The 17,486-nt window shown below is 34.9% G+C and overlaps 1 protein-coding gene across 2 annotated transcripts in view; it reads left to right on the forward strand.

The window, feature by feature from the left end:
* LOC142344124 (protein polybromo-1-like) overlaps positions 1 to 17,486 on the forward strand; it is a 104,708-nt gene that overhangs the window by 86,842 nt on the left and 380 nt on the right. For both annotated transcript variants that reach the window (XM_075395634.1, XM_075395644.1), the window contains 3 exons: positions 2,199 to 2,496; positions 4,860 to 4,992; positions 16,374 to 16,589. In XM_075395634.1, the coding sequence (XP_075251749.1) occupies positions 2,199 to 2,496; positions 4,860 to 4,992; positions 16,374 to 16,589 (647 nt within the window). The remainder of the gene's footprint in view (positions 1 to 2,198; positions 2,497 to 4,859; positions 4,993 to 16,373; positions 16,590 to 17,486) is intronic.

Raw genomic sequence — 17,486 nt, forward strand, 5'->3', positions numbered from 1 at the left:
ATAAGGGTCCCTAATGAAAAGGCTTCTGCGCAATGAATTTTAAAAAGCTTAATTTAACAAGCTTATTAATTTATCGTTTAATTTTTTTTTACATAGCTTTTTGAGCGGCGTCGATAACTTTTTCAACTTATATCTGTATCTGTTTCTATCTCTATCATACGGCACGCAAGTCTATTCTTTGGCAGCTGTTCCGGCAATCTGCCGGCTATGTTTTTTATGCTTTTCGCATGATATTTTTGTCTGACCATTTGAATTTTTGCCCTAAAAAACGGATAACCCGGTAAAGCCGGCAGGGCATTAAGTGACTGAGTGGCTCTCTTAGAGCCTTGCGCCTTACCAGTCTCTATGTATGCGATTCACCAAAACTGTTTATAAGAAACATAAGTTTGACCCCCCCCCCGCATCAAATCCCCATGACACGCGCTTCCCCCTCCCCTCTTCAATTAAACTTAACCTAGCCTCTCTAAGCTTTAGCTAGCTACTGACGAAGCCAGCTGCTTGCCAGTCATTTAAAATCGATTCGCTTGACCTTAGTCGTTTATGTTCTCAAGTTTTATTGGGATGACAACAGATTATTTTGCAAAACAGTGAAATAAATAGTGATGGTGATCTGGTTTCAGTTAATAAAAAAGCTTCTTAAATTTTGTGAGCATGTGTGTAACCTTTATGTTAAATAATAAAATTGGCGCTAAACGTTAAAAGTGCGTAAACTAGTTTTTGTGCATTAAATAGGCGAGTGCTGAATAGATTTTTAATTGCTCTCAAACGAAGTTTAGCAATTATATTAGTCCTGTCGGTCTTTTTTATGCAATTTTTCGCTTGACCGATTTTTTGTCCTCAAAAACGGGATAAACAGGTAGCGCCCAGCGGGAATTAAGTGCTCTTAGAGCCTTTCAGCTCTCTGTTTCAGCTCAAACTGTTTTGGAGACTTATACTTATGGTGTGAAGGGCGGTTCTTAGAGGTTGAAGACACCCCCACTGTTGACCCCCCTCCTTTTGTCCCCCCCACCGCGCTAATGCCCCCCCACCGCGCTAATGCCCCCCCCCCTCATCCCAGTGATGCCCCCCAGTAGACCCCCAGTGACCCCCAATCCCCCTACTTTTTACTATTTTGCAATTTTTTCAAGGTTTTTGAAAATATTTGACATTTTTTGATTTTTATCAGCCCTAGGTGTCAAAGAACCTCCTCTAGGGTTTGATAATAAGTTACTGCATTGTTTCCAGTTGTAATGGAATGGTTTCAACATTTTAATATCACGAATTTTAGCAATTTTTTGACAAAACGTGCAATTTTTTCAATTTTTGGACATTTTTTTCCTTATTCAGGTTTTCCAGACCCAGGGGCCAGGAAACATCCTAAGGGGTTCGATAATAAGTTACTGACAAATTTTTAATGGCATTGGAATATTTTTTCAACTTTTTAGTGTTACAAATTTTTGCAATTTTTCAGCTTTTTTTCAAGTTTTTTTGTAGTTTTTTAGAATTTATCAGCCTCAAGAGCCAAGGAACCTCCTCTAGGGTTTGAAAATAGGTTACTGAATAATTTCTAGATGAAATGGAATGTCTTGCAAGATTTTAAGGTCACGAATTTTGGCATATTTTTGATATTTTTTTGCCATTTTCCAATTTTTTGACATTTATAGTCATGATTCAGATTTTGTGAGCCTCAAAGGTCAGAAAACCTCCGTTAGTGTTTGATAATAAGTTACTGGAAAATTTTTGTCCATGGATTAATTTTCAACTTTTTAATATCAAAAGTTTTGGCAATTTTTTAAAACAAAGCTTGCAATTTTTTGCCTTTTTTTAGGTTTCTCTGTCCTCAAGAGACACGGAATTTCCTCTAGGATTTGATAATATTTTATTGCATAGTTTATAGTTGTAATGGAATGTTCTTCAAGATTTTAATATCAGTAATTTATAATTTAATTTTTATTTTAATATATTAATCCTATTTGTCCTTTATGCAATTTTTCGCTTGGCCGATTTTTTGTCTGACCCATTTGACTTTCGTCTTCAGAAACGGGATAAAGAGGTAGTGCCTTGAGGTCACTAAACCGTGGCTAGCTGTTTACGAAGCCAACCGCTCGCCGGTCGTTCGAGAGCAATTCGCCCGACGTTATTTTGTTATGTTAAATTTATTGCAGCATAGTGGGTTGGCGGTAAAGGTTTGGCTCTGAAGAATAGTAATTGTGATTCAGGTATCTGGTGTTGGGACTGCACTTGCGTCTACACCCCAAGGACAACTACATCCGCAACAAAATGGAGTTGTGAACAACTCTCCCATGCATAGAAGTGTGCCCCCTTCTGCTCCTCCCCCTCCAGCTGCTTCCCAACAACAGGTTGATCCCAATGTTCCCCCCTCTGGACCCATAACCCAACCACCTTCTGGAACTCACTTACAGCCTGCACATCCGCCTCACGTGCCTGATGTTGTAGCTGCACCCACTCCTCAATCTATGCCCAATCCGTATCGACAGGGCACCTTTGAGGCCCATGGTTAGTGCAATGATACTTTTTGATAGCCGTGAAGCTTATGGAATTAGTGCAAATTATCGAGTATGACGAGATTGAGAAGAAAAAAGTACTGTATTTTCCGAGATGGTACATAAATATACATCATGGGCAGCTACACTCTTCAGTCATTTATAGCTTACAATTACTTTTTAATAAAAAAATAAATATTGATTGCTGAATTTGAATGCTCTCCAACTCATTGAGCCATAATATATTTGTCCAGGGTCTCTCTTGAATTATTCCATAAAAAGTTTTTTATTGCTGTGTCGCGTGAGTGGTTCGAATCCCGGTGGGTCGAGATTTTTCGCACTCATAAAGAAAAATTGATCTATACTAAAGACCATGAATTAAATTGCCTCGCCTGTCGTTCAAGAGCAATTCTTTCGACATTTGTCGGTTTATGTTTCAATCATTTCAAAAATCCATTTTTTAAGTACAATCACACATCAGCAATATTGTGATTACTGCTAATTAAAACAGTGTCATCGGTATATTGCACAATTTTTCCGTGTACAACAGAGGTCATTTACAAGAACTTGAGCTTAAACAAAATGTTGGCGACAAAAATTTGAGCACAATGAAAGTTAGACAGACTAGCAGGTAGATACCAGTTAGACTAATTTATTTGGAAACATCAGAAGTGTGTGGGAGCTTGGCAAGATGCCAGATGTAAGCACGAGAACCAGGAGATGTGTACTACTTTATTCTCGGGTGGAGTTATTTAACCGCAGGCTTAAGGATAATGTTTTTGTTCGGGAGAACTAATTTTGTTTGTTAAGGATAACTCATTTTGTTCGGGAGAATTGAAATCAGTATCCATGGTCGGGGGACTAATACGAAATAAGAGAGAATCGGCGATTAAGAATTGAATGTACCGCATTGAATAAATTGCCACATTTTGTTTCCTGATTTCTTTTCGCTCCTAGCACCTATCTCGTTCCATCTCGTGTCCGCCAGGAGCTGCAGGGGTGAGTTTACCTTTGTCTGAACATTTTTGTTTTGCTTGTCACTGTAACATGTATGAATCGTTTCAGTGATTAATTGCTCTCGAACGAGGAGGCAATTAATGCAAACGTATTAGTCGATTTGACTAATTTGTGTAAACCAGTTAATTGTTAAAAAGTTTAACTAGAAGTTGAAAAAAATTTAGCCCTTTTCTCGATTTCGTTCAGTTTTTGATTTGCCTGATCTGAATTTCTTCCATCCACAATTTTAAGCAGCTGAACTCAAAGTGACGACAGTTCACTACTAAAAGTCAAATGAAAAGTGAGCTGGAATTTGAAGTCATTTTTTTAACTTCAAATTTTAGTGGTTATAATGGTATATAATAACCTCTAATGACGTCATTTGAAGCCCCCTCGGTGATTTTAGTCCCCCCCACTGAAGTAGGCTGCAGTAGATTAGAGCTCCCACCAATCGTTTCAGAGCAATTCGACATTAGTCGGTTATGTTTCTAGAGTCTTCCCACGATATGCATCAAATTGAGATATTTGCAAATTCGTAGTTGATAGATGATTGAACATTCTGTCAATTTGGGGAATGGTGGGGAAAAGAGTGGTTTCTGTTCCCTCCACCGCCATTTGCCAGACACCGACAATTATGCATGAAATTAATTTTTAAGCTTGCAAAATTTTTGTATTCACCTGCGCCATTTCAAAGCATAACCCTGACTTTAACTATTTTTAAATGAACGGATTAGAAAGTGTAAGAATAATCACAAGGTTGCTCTGATAGCGTTGTGGAGTTTTTGGTGATTGCAAGTGCTTTAAACTTATTTGAAGGTTTGGAATTTTTGGCCGGGTTGTCTACTTCAGTGATTTTGGTCCGCTGTTTTTTTCAATTGGAGTTGAATATAACCGGATATTTGAATATAACGAACGCAGTCATGTTCCTTTGGCAGTTGATTACAGCTTCGTTTTTGTAAACCAGTTAATTGTTAAAAAGTTTAACTAGAAGTTGAAAAAAAATTAGCCCTTTTGTCGATTTCGTTCAGTTTTTGATTGCTCTAAATTTGTCTTTAAATTTGTAGCGATTATTTTCTCCCTGTTGTTTTTTTGCCTTGCTAATTTTTTTTGTAACTGCTGCTGCTGATAGAGACAGACTACGAGATTTGTGAATGGAACTGAGTGTTCTCTGGTGCAGCCTTTCGCATGCTTGTTGGACAATCTTATATATGCATAAACTAAATCACAGCTCTCAAAGTTTAATACAGGAAACGTCAAATATTTGCGTTATTTATGTTTCTCGGCACTGAATCTAGAATTTCATTCCAAACTTGAGCATTCTCCATCAATGTTATGGGATTTGAATGTATTGTAAATAGTATTGAAGGATCTATTGTTTAGTGTATAACCACATGTCTTCGGGACCCTTGAATCCACCACCTCCCCCGAATGTGTTCACAGCTGACGGGAAGCCCCTCTTCACCATGCCCCCAATCAAAAGGACTCCGCTCACTCACACCAAAGTGTACCTTGAGTAAGTCTCATCTTTCAATATCTCTGACCATGTGTTAGTTACTGATAATAATAGTCAGGTAACAGCAGCGAATCTGAGAGTAGTTTTATTGGCTTGGTGGCCTAGGTTATATTCCAATTTAATATTTAAAATGATATCAAAAGTGCGTCGAGACTTGTTCCAGCATTTCTTACTTTTCTCAATTTGTCTCAATTTACTTTTCGTCTGATTCCTTTTGTCGCATCATTTGTTTTTTCGTTCTGAAAATTATAGTGAGAAATCGGTGATTGAACAGATTTCCGTTTTTTGAAATTTTCACTTTTGACTTTTAATTTTGCTGCTTTTCATTCTCATTTTCCGAACTAATGGTTTCAACAGGTCATACTTGTGTCCGCATAGTGCATCCGAGGGCAGTAAATGGTTTATACGACGTTTGCTTTACACTTTTGGCTGGCTCCAATAAAATAACAGTGATCTCGCACGTTTTGCAGTTTTCTTTTGCCTTGTTTCCTAATTTCATTAATGACTGGTCCCATTGGCTCTCTAATACGAGTAATTGAAGCAATGTACGGTGGAATCATAGAAGCAATTGGTATCTATAAGTTGCAACTATTCTTTTTAATAGCCGCACAGCGATAGCTGGTGCTATTATTGGCCTTCTCTTGTTTTTTTACGACTCGAAGAGGAGTATTGGTTTTCTTTTTTTTAACCGGAAGTACTATTCGTTCAGACACTATTTTGACCTAAAAGCGAAAGTGAGTAAAATTGCCGTGTGAACTAATTTTTTCTGAGCGAGAGAAGTTTTTTAATCATGCGCTGCGTTTAGTGAATGACTTTTTGACTTTGAGAAGTAGTTTTTGACTGAATGGCAAATATAGATAACCGTTTTTAGCCGTTTTTTTTCGTCGAAGTGGCCCGTTTTTTTTTAATTTAGTTTTTTGTAGAAATAATTTTTATTCGATGCTATATTGAAATGTCAACCTCGGAAACTGATACCACGTCGTTTTGCAGAGCCTGAAAATGCGTTTCAAGTTCAAAATTTGCACATGTTTCTTGATTTCTTAGTAATTTTTGTTAGCTTTTTTCTATCGAGTTCTTTATTTTTGGATTTTTCAGCCGTCATTTTGTCAAAAATCAGTTATTATGGCAACTTCACTTTGATGATTCATATACTCAACGCTTTTTTCTACCTCGATGTAATTCTGTTTTACAAAATGGTAAGTATGCTAATCCGATTTTGGTTGTTTTTTTTTTCATTTTTTGTCAGTTTTTTTGTATTTTAATTTCATTTACTAGAAAGTCTTTTTGTGCAATATGAGGGACTCTAATTTTGTTTCAATAAAAATTCAATCATTTTTGGCGTTAAGTTTTTGAAAAACAAATGAAACTTTTTTCATAAATGCAGTCTTTACCAACTTTTTTCATAAATGCAGTCAAGTTTTTTACGGTGTTCTTTACATTATGTCCATATTCTTCGCATTCTAGTTTGAATCATTCTACCTTTGTCCTGACACCTACATTTACTTTCTGTATTTTGATTTTTTCAGTTGTTGAAAAATTGAATGATTTCAGATTTTTCTTAGGTTGTCGTCATTTCTTTGTTTTGCAATTGATTTCTTTCAAAATAAGGCGGTGCTGAGAGTTTGCTAGAAAGCCTTTTCCAAAATATCCTCTTATTACTGTTTATTGCAACTTTCTTCCGGACTTGGTGTTAATTTAAACTATTTTTTGCCTTTGAAAATTATTCTGTTGCTTATGTCTTTTCTATGTTTAATTTAATCTTTGAATTAGTATGAAATCTTGTTGTCTAGCATATGTACAACAGGGAAGAAGTATGTTTTGTTTTTTTCTTAATTACAGTGATTTGAAATCTAATTCTAGTGTTTTTATTCTTAAATTTGTGCATTTTTTGAAGAATTTAACTTAGTTTGTAAGATTGTTATCTGCCGTTTGCTTTCGCGATCTTTTTGAGATTAGAATCCTGAATTATTTGAGGGCAATTGATAGCTATGTCAATATCTTTTCAGCCTATCAGTATTTTCACCATCTTAATTTTTTGGGACTTTTTCAACGTTACCAAACGTTTTCATTAATATTAAATTTGGCTGCATTTTGTTTCTCTTGGTGGCAGTGGTTCCAATTTCACCAATTTTTAGATTAGACCTCGGAAATTAATGAGTTACTAGTTTAATACAAAAGTTAAGAGCTTCCGCTTCAATTACGGTTTTTTGGGAAGTTTTGACGCTTCAAGTCGCTTCCGGAATTCTGGCTATGTTTTATTTCGTCGTCCCGATTTTTGTTACGACTATATGACGTCACAACCACATCAAATCTGCTTTTTGTTCGTTCGTTCATGCAATTTCAACTGAAGTGCGTGTGTGACGTTATTTTTTGATCTCAGTGGGTGGAGCGAGTTTTTTTTGTTCATTCGCGTGATTAAATTTTTGGTCACACTTGACTTACGTCACACTCAAATATGACTTGCTCAATTTGAAATTGATTTTTATTTACTTTAATTCAAAGGTCAAATGGGTGTGTGTCACTCTAAATAAAGGTTATTTGAGAGCAGCTAATAGAGGCAGCAAAAACTTATACAGATTTTTTTTCAAAATTAACATGTCAGCTTTCAATGAAAAGACGATTTTTTTGGTCTGTCTTATTTTTTTTAGACTGCAGATCTACGAAGCTATTGCGGCTCTTCTCTAGCAATCTGCAGCTATGTTTCTCTATTCGTGCGACCATAGACTTTCAATTTCAGTGACTTCTTTTGCTTTGCACTTTAAGTTTGTGTGCTTGATGTCATTTGCTTTTACGTTAATTTTCTTGACTTACCTCACTCAAAAAAATGACTTCTGAACTCACTTAATGAATTTCAAATTTTGTGAATATTTACTAGTTAAAGATCAATGGAGTGGATCGAAGTATTGCGAAACGTATATGCCCTAAGTCTTGAGTATAAGAGTCTTTCAATTGAGTTTTAAATTTCAAATATTAATTTTGAAAAATCTCTTGGTTTTTTTCCCTTAGAGTGTATGTGTCTTATAAAATTGACAGTCCGAATCTAACCCGAAAAGTCTAGTGGTCTATTAAAGGATTGATAGTCAATCTGTGTGTCTTATTTCTTTAGTTGTTAATAGCTGCCTCAGCTTCTCAGGCGGCTATTATAGCACTCCTTTTTTTACTTCGTCGAACTAAGATTTTTTGCTTTACCTTAGTTCACAGCTTGTTCAACATTTTGCGTGAAATCTTTTTGACTTCTCTAGGCTAGTTTTACTCTTTACTAATTCTGCTCAAAGTGCTTTTAAAATGAAATTGCGCAGCAAAGCAATTCAAAATGAACAGTCAGTAACAAAAAGTGAAATCAGAATTAGAAATGGGATAAACCCATAGAGCCCAGTTTTATATGGCCGTTACTCGATTTTTGGTCTTATTAAGTCTTAGTTACCATCTCTAATTAATAGCCGCCCTCATCTTCTCAGCCGGCTATTATTGCGCTCGTATTTTGTTTTTACTTCGTCAAACTTTTCGCTTTACCATTTTGCCGCTTTTTCGAAATTTTGCGTGAAATCTTTTTGACTTCTCTAGGCTAGTTTGTCTCTTCTCTCATTCTGCTAAAAGTGAATTTGAACATCAGTTGCTAAGCAAAGCAATTCAAAATGAACAGAGTCGGTATAAAAAATTGAGGTCAGAAATAGAAACGGGATAAACCCATAAAGCCCAATTTTAGATGCCCGCTATTTGAACGTCATTCCTATAAGTCTTAGTTTCCACCTCTAATGCTTATTGGTGTTGATAGTAGCCCCTGTAGCCTCTCTCTAAGAAACAGAAGTACGTTATGTTCAACTACGAAATGCCATGAAAATAGATCGGACTTAAAAAATATTTTTGTACAAAAATCTTTTTTTTTTTCAATATATTCTATCGTTCAATCCCAATCATGCTTATTGGAATCAACGGCGGCTATTTTCCGGCAATCTGCCGGGTATGTTTCTTATTGGTATTGATACTAGCTCCTGTATCGTTTCACAATGAAATAGGAGCATATTCAACTAAAAAATGACATCAAAATAATTCGTACTTTAAAAATGTTTTCTTACAAAAATCAATTTTTCATTATTTTCTTTTCCCAATCTTGGTTATGGGAATCGACGGTGGTTATGGCAATCTGCCTGGTGTGTTTTCAATTCCATGGAAGGCCACAAGCGTCTATAGTGGCTATTTATACCGGCAAAATGTCGGCTATATTGGTGATAAGTAATAACTTCCAATGACGTCATTTGAAATTCCTTGGTGAATTTAGCTATACCGCTCCCCCCACCGACTAAAGCAGGTTGTAATAGGTTTGAGCTCCCACTAAGGTTCGAGAGAATGTATTATGACGTCAGTCGGTTATGTTTAATTGCTCTGGAAAGAAGTTTCAAACGATTATTACCAATGCGTCTGTCTGTCTTTTTGCATTACAAACAGACAGACACGTTTTTAATAATGGCTTCGAACTTCTTTCGAGAGTATTTTAACATACCGACTAACGTCGGAATAATTAGAGTGTTTGCTCTAGATTATTCTTCCGATTTCACTTCGCGAGTGACTTTTCCACGCTTGACTTCTTAATTTTGCATGAACTAAGTTGCGCAAAATTAATTGTAACATAACTATCATGGGGCCCTAATAGCAGAGTGGAATGATTGCAGGTTAAGGCACAATAAAAAGCTATCTCAAAGATTTTGTACGCAAAATGGATCTGAAGTTCAGCACATTAAGCGAATAATAATTATTAGTCGCCGTCAGCCTCTCAACTGCTATTATTAAGGCACTCTCCTTTTTTGTATCACGACTCGAAGAAGAGTGTTGAAGTAATCAATTTTAATGGAGTGAATTTTTGAGCAGAAAATGAAACGCATGGCAAATTTGGTGTGCTTTGGTTGCTGAACAAAGTTAAATGGAGCGAGAAGAGTGGCCTTTTGTCGATACCGCTGTTTTTGAGAGCGAGAAATTGAGGCGTAAAAAAAATTCTGTAAGCAATCGAATTTTTTTCCAGTTTCAGTTTGTGCTGACCTTTTTCAAATTGATTTGGTTCAAATTTGATTGAAATTTTTATACTTTAAGGGTTGTTTTGATTTTGGTTTGAAGGCATCTTGTAATTAATGAGTTTTAGGCTAGTTTTGAGGTTTTCCATCAATTTTGTAGATTTTTTGGCGAATTTTAGCCACTTTTTGCTTATTGTTGTTTTAATGCCTTAAGTAGGCAAAGTTCTAAAATACCAAGTGAGTACAGTTTTGATGTTGCATTATGTCATTTTTGTTAAGAAATATGATAAAAGTTGTTGCTGTTTATTGATTTTCATCTTAGACAAATTTTTTAAAGCCTATTATGGCTTGTTTTCCTCCTTTTTTAAAAAAATGCTTTACCTTGGGATCACGTTTTTCGTTTTACACATGTCACGATTTTCACGCTTGACTTCTGACTTATTTCACTCACTGTTCCAACTGAATGGATTTGAAATTCTTTTAGGCATTGAATTACGCAATTTAGTGAATACGGTCAAAGTTAAAAGAGCAAACTCAGAAGATCAAAAGAAACAGGATAAGCTGATAAAGCCCGGTAATTAAGTCATAGTGCAAAAGGTCTTCAAAGTTCATTAAAGCGATTGCTAGCTGGCATTAGTATTATGGTTAATAGCGTTCAGTTTAAAAGCTGAGTTAAGTGTAATTTTGGGATCTAACCGAATATGCAGAATTTACACACCAAACAAGAACACTTGACACTTCTTCTGGAAATATTCTGTCAATTTCTATTTTCTATTTTTTTTTTGCTGTTTCAATCCCATTGTGCGTCAAGTGGGTCAACGGCGGCTATTTTCCGACAATTTCCCGGCTAGGTTTAAGATTTCGTAGTATTAATCAAGTATTAACAATTTATTTCATTGTTAATTATGCAATTGTTGTTATTGTAACGAGAGTTGATTAAATGCTCTCAAACGAAGTTTGTAGCAATTATATTAGTCCTGTCGGTCTTTATTTTGCGATTTTTCGCTTGACCGATTTTTCGTCTGATGCTTTTGACTTTTCGTCCTCAAAAACGGGAAAAACAGGTAGCGCCTAGCGGGCGCTATTGCCCCCACCGCCCCCCTCCCACCACGCTGTTGCCCCCCACCCCACTGATGCCCCCTCCCTCCCCATCAGCCCCCCGATGCACCACTCATCCCCCATCCCCCGCCCCCGTGGTTACTGACGAACAACCGATCGCTAAAAACTCGCAATTTTATACTAATTTTCAGTTTTTTTCAAGCTTTTTGACAATTTTTGCCATTTTTTTGAGTATTTTCAGCCCTAGATGTTACGGAACCTCCTGTAGGGTTTTATAATAGTTTACTGTCTAGATTCAAGTGGTATTGGAATGCTTTTAACATTTTAACATCACAAATTTTAGCAATTTTTGAAAAAAACGTGCAAATTTTTTCATTTTTTGGACATTTGTTTTTCATTATCCGCGTCTTTTCAGACGCAGGGGCCAGAAAACGTCCTCAGTGGTTTGAAACAAGTTACTGAAAAAGATGCATTTGTTACGGATTAGTTTTCAATTTTTTAATATGACAAATTTTATCAATATTTTTGATGAAACTTGCATTTTTTCAAGTTTTTTGAAAATTTTTGTCGGTTTTTAGGTTTCCTCAGCCTCAAGAGCCGAGAAACCTCATCTAGGGTTCAAATATAGGTTACTGTATAGTTTCTAAATGTAATAGAATGTTTTTCAAGATTTTAACATCACGAATTTTAGCATCTTTTTGACAAAAGGTGCAAATTTTTTCAATTTTTTAGAAATTTGTTTTTCATTATCCGCGTCTGTTCAGACGCAGGGGCCAGAAAACGTCCTCAAGGGTTTGAAACAAGTTACTGAAAAAGATGCATTTGTTACGGATTAGTTTTCAATTTTTTAATATGACAAATTTTATCAATATTTTTGATGAAACTTGCATTTTTTCAAGTTTTTTGAAAATTTTTGTCGGTTTTTAGGTTTCCTCAGCCTCAAGAGCCGAGAAACGTCATCTAGGGTTCAAATATAGGTTTTTGTATAGTTTCTAAATGTAATTGAATGTTTTTCAAGATTTTAACATCACGAATTTTAGCATCTTTTTGACAAAAGGTGCAAATTTTTTCAATTTTTTAGAAATTTGTTTTTCATTAACCGCGTCTGTTCAGACGCAGGGGCCAGAAAAAGTCCTCAGGGGTTTGATAATAAGTTACTGAAAAAGATGCATTTCTAACGGATTAGTTTTCAATTTTTTTAATATGACAAATTTTATCAATATTTTTGATGAAACTTGCATTTTTTCAAGTTTTTTGAAAATTTTTGTCGGTTTTTAGGTTTCCTCAGCCTCAAGAGCCGAGAAATCTCATCTAGGGTTCAAATATAGGTTACTGTATAGTTTCTAAATGTGATGGAATGTTTTTCAAGATTTCAACATCACGAATTTTAGCATCTTTTTGACAAAACGTGCAAATTTTTTGAATTTTTTAGACATTTATTTTTCATTAACCGCTTCTTTCCGGACGCAGGGGCCGGAAAACTTCCTCAAGGGTTTGATAATAAGTTACCGAAAAAGATGCATTTGGTACGGATTAGCTTTCAATTTTCTAATATGACAAATTTTATCAATATTTTTGATGAAACTTCCATTTTTTCAAGTTTTTTGAAAATTTTTGTCGGTTTTTAGGTTTCGCCAGCCTCAAGAGCCGAGAAACCTCATGTAGGGTTCAAATATAGGTTACTGTATAGTTTCTAAATGTAATAGAATGTTTTTCAAGATTTTAACATCACGAATTTTAGCATCTTTTTTACAAAAGGTGCAAATTTTTTCAATTTTTTAGAAATTTGTTTTTCATTATCCGCGTCTGTTCAGACGCAGGGGCCAGAAAACGTCCTCAAGGGTTTGATAATAAGTTACTGAAAAAGATGCATTTCTAACGGATTAGTTTTCATTTTTTTTAATATGACAAATTTTATCAATATTTTTGATGAAACTTGCATTTTTTCAAGTTTTTTGAAAATTTTTGTCGGTTTTTAGGTTTCTCCAGCCTCAAGAGCCGAGAAACCTCATCTAGGGTTCAAATATAGGTTACTGTATAGTTTCTAAATGCAATGGAATGTTTTTCAAGATTTTAACATCGCCAATTTTAGCATCTTTTTGACAAAACGTGCAAATTTTTTCAATTTTTTAGAAATTTGTTTTTCATTATCTGCGTCTGTTCAGACGCAGGGGCCAGAAAACGTCCTCAGGGGTTTGATAATAATTTACTGAAAATGATGAATTTCTAACGGATTAGTTTTCAGTTTTTTAATATGACAAATTTTATCAATATTTTTGATGAAACTCGCATTTCAAGTTTTTTGAAAATTTTTGTGGGTTTTTAGGATTCCCCAGCCGCAAGAGCCGAGAAACCTCATCTAAGGTTCAAATATAGGTTACTGTATAGTTTCTAAATGTAATAGAATGTTTTTCAAGATTTTAACATCACGAATTTTAGCATCTTTTTGACAAAAGGTGCAAATTTTTTCAATTTTTTAGAAATTTGTTTTTCATTATCTGCGTCTGTTCAGACGCAGGGGCCAGAAAACGTCCTCAGGGGTTTGATAATAATTTACTGAAAATGATGAATTTCTAACGGATTAGTTTTCAGTTTTTTAATATGACAAATTTTATCAATATTTTTGATGAAACTCGCATTTCAAGTTTTTTGAAAATTTTTGTGGGTTTTTAGGATTCCCCAGCCTCAAGAGCCGAGAAACCTCATCTAGGGTTTAATTATAGGTTACTGTTTAGTTTCTAAATGTAATGGAATGTTTTTCAAGATTTTAACATCACGAATTTTAGCATCTTTTTGACAAAACGTGCAAATTTTTTGAATTTTTTAGACATTTATTTTTCATTAACCGCTTCTTTCCGGACGCAGGGGCCGGAAAACTTCCTCAAGGGTTTGATAATAAGTTACCGAAAAAGATGCATTTGGTACGGATTAGCTTTCAATTTTCTAATATGACAAATTTTATCAATATTTTTGATGAAACTTCCATTTTTTCAAGTTTTTTGAAAATTTTTGTCGGTTTTTAGGTTTCGCCAGCCTCAAGAGCCGAGAAACCTCATGTAGGGTTCAAATATAGGTTACTGTATAGTTTCTAAATGTAATAGAATGTTTTTCAAGATTTTAACATCACGAATTTTAGCATCTTTTTTACAAAAGGTGCAAATTTTTTCAATTTTTTAGAAATTTGTTTTTCATTATCCGCGTCTGTTCAGACGCAGGGGCCAGAAAACGTCCTCAAGGGTTTGATAATAAGTTACTGAAAAAGATGCATTTCTAACGGATTAGTTTTCATTTTTTTTAATATGACAAATTTTATCAATATTTTTGATGAAACTTGCATTTTTTCAAGTTTTTTGAAAATTTTTGTCGGTTTTTAGGTTTCTCCAGCCTCAAGAGCCGAGAAACCTCATCTAGGGTTCAAATATAGGTTACTGTATAGTTTCTAAATGCAATGGAATGTTTTTCAAGATTTTAACATCGCCAATTTTAGCATCTTTTTGACAAAACGTGCAAATTTTTTCAATTTTTTAGAAATTTGTTTTTCATTATCTGCGTCTGTTCAGACGCAGGGGCCAGAAAACGTCCTCAGGGGTTTGATAATAATTTACTGAAAATGATGAATTTCTAACGGATTAGTTTTCAGTTTTTTAATATGACAAATTTTATCAATATTTTTGATGAAACTCGCATTTCAAGTTTTTTGAAAATTTTTGTGGGTTTTTAGGATTCCCCAGCCGCAAGAGCCGAGAAACCTCATCTAAGGTTCAAATATAGGTTACTGTATAGTTTCTAAATGTAATAGAATGTTTTTCAAGATTTTAACATCACGAATTTTAGCATCTTTTTGACAAAAGGTGCAAATTTTTTCAATTTTTTAGAAATTTGTTTTTCATTATCTGCGTCTGTTCAGACGCAGGGGCCAGAAAACGTCCTCAGGGGTTTGATAATAATTTACTGAAAATGATGAATTTCTAACGGATTAGTTTTCAGTTTTTTAATATGACAAATTTTATCAATATTTTTGATGAAACTCGCATTTCAAGTTTTTTGAAAATTTTTGTGGGTTTTTAGGATTCCCCAGCCTCAAGAGCCGAGAAACCTCATCTAGGGTTTAATTATAGGTTACTGTATAGTTTCTAAATGTAATGGAATGTTTTTCAAGATTTTAACATCACGAATTTTAGCATCTTTTTGACAAAACGTGCAAATTTTTTCAATTTTTTAGACATTTATTTTTCATTAAACGCTTTTTTCCGGACGCAGGGGCCAGAAAACGTCCTCAAGGCTTTGATAATAAGTTACTGAAGAAATTTCATTTGCCACGGAATAGCTTTCAATTCTTTAATATGACAAATTTTATCATTTTTTTTTATAAAACTTGCATTTTTTTCAAGTTTTTTAAAAGTTTTTGTCGGTTTTAAGGTTTCTCCAGCCTCAAAAGCCCTATAACCTCCTCTTGGGTTTGATAATAGGTTACTGCATAGCTCCTAGATGTAATGGAATGTTCTTCAAGATTTTAATATCAGCCATTCTAAAAATATTCACAATTTTGTTCTTCAAGATTTTAATATCAGCCATTCTAAAAATATTCACAAGTTTTTGAATCTTTGAATTTTTAATCATTTTTTCCGGCTCCAGGGACCTCATAGGGACCTCTTCTAGGCTTGATGATAAGCTGTCGCGTATTTTCTAGAGTTAATGGAATGTTTATCAATATTTTAAAGAATCCAGCTCTTAGCTCTTTTTTGATAAAATTTAATTTTTTTTCCAATTTTTTGAAAATTTTTAACATGTTCCAAGTTTATGGATCCTCATGAGCCAGTGACACTATTTAAAGCTGGGGATAGGGATACTGGATAGTATCTGGAGACAATGAAGTGGTTTTGAAGATTTTAATATCTTGAATTTTAGCAAGATTTTTTGCTATTGTTTTCGAAATTTTTGAATATTTTTGTCCTTTTCTGAGTTTAACGATCATTAGTGGCCAACGAAGTTTTTCGTCTTAGAGATGGGTTACTTGACATAACTCTAGGACAAAAAATAGTTAGGAACATTTTCACTGCGAAATCGAAGCCTTTTTTATTAGTTTCGCAAAATTTTGCAAATTTTTTAAGATATCAGTTTTTGATTTATTTACTAACAAAGCCAGAAAACTAAAAAGTTGCAGAGTCGATTCAAGCTAAAGCCAGGCTCACTAAAATGTGGCTAGCTACAGACGAAGCCAACCGCTCGCCGGTCGTTTGAGAGCAATTCGCCCGATGTTAGTCGGTTATGTTTAATTACTTTCCATTTAGTGTTTACCATCTTTTTCTGTCATAGTTACATCAAAAACCTGCCCAACAAGCACGTGACAGACCTGAAGAAGACTTTGGCCCCACCTGGCGAGAGACCCAACCTGAACAAGCAGACGGCCTCTGCTGCAGCTGGCAGTTTCTTCCGCAGTGGCACCAAAATGCCCCAAGTCACAAAAGCACTCTGGGCACTGAGAGATTACATGCTTAAAGATAGCGTCTCAATTGCAAATTACAATAGAGTGTTAGTTGAAAATAGAGCTCATTTTTGCACATATGAACTAGCCATGAATAGTTTGATAGTCGCCATCTATTATTCAAACGTTTGTTATTTACGCCCTCTCCTTTTTGATAGTCGCGAAGCGATAGGGAGGCTATTATTGGTCTCATAGTGGTTTTTACAGTCCAAAGGTCTTTTTATGACTCGAAGAGGAGTATTGGAGAAAAGTCTTTTTCAAATCAATGTTATGGGAGTCATTTTTGAAGCAGTAAATGAAACGTATGGAAAAAATTTTGATTGGTTCGAGTGTGGATCAAATTTGGAGAGCGGAGCGAAAAGAGGCTGGTTTTGTGTTCATACCGCTGTTTTCGAGGCAGCCAGAAATTGATGTATGACAAAATTTTCTGAAAGCGAGCGACATTTTTTTAGGTTTGAATAGTCTATTTGAACAATTTTGGTGTGTTTTGATATTCTATTGAATAGCAGTCGTCAGCCTCTGAATTGATATTATTTGGGTGGTCTGTAATTAAGTTACAGTTCATATGATCATCTGTTTTTTCGGAGTAATAGATAATTGCTTTGTATTAAGTTCGTAGCTGTCCAATTTATACGCTAGTTTGTTATTTTATCTGACCCCAATAAGAACACTTTGTGAATTAGAGAAATACTGGCCTGTAATGTTTTTTACCAGTTTGTATCGGAACTTAGGTCATTCGGTTCAAAACCGGATGTTTCTGGCAATCTGCCGGCTTTTGAGACTAGTATTTAGCTTTAATGCAAGCTTGTGATTTTCAATTCTTGATGTTGGTGGGAAAAGGAGACTGCAATGTTTTTGCGCATATCACCCTGGTTTTGTGAGCATAAAACGCTTGCGAGAACAAATTCGGTTATAATATATAAATTTCAGACGGTACAAAACGA

Source organism: Convolutriloba macropyga, chromosome 1 (genome assembly GCF_964194025.1).
Source record: "Convolutriloba macropyga chromosome 1, txConMacr16.3, whole genome shotgun sequence".
NCBI classification, from domain to species: Eukaryota; Metazoa; Xenacoelomorpha; order Acoela; family Convolutidae; genus Convolutriloba; species Convolutriloba macropyga.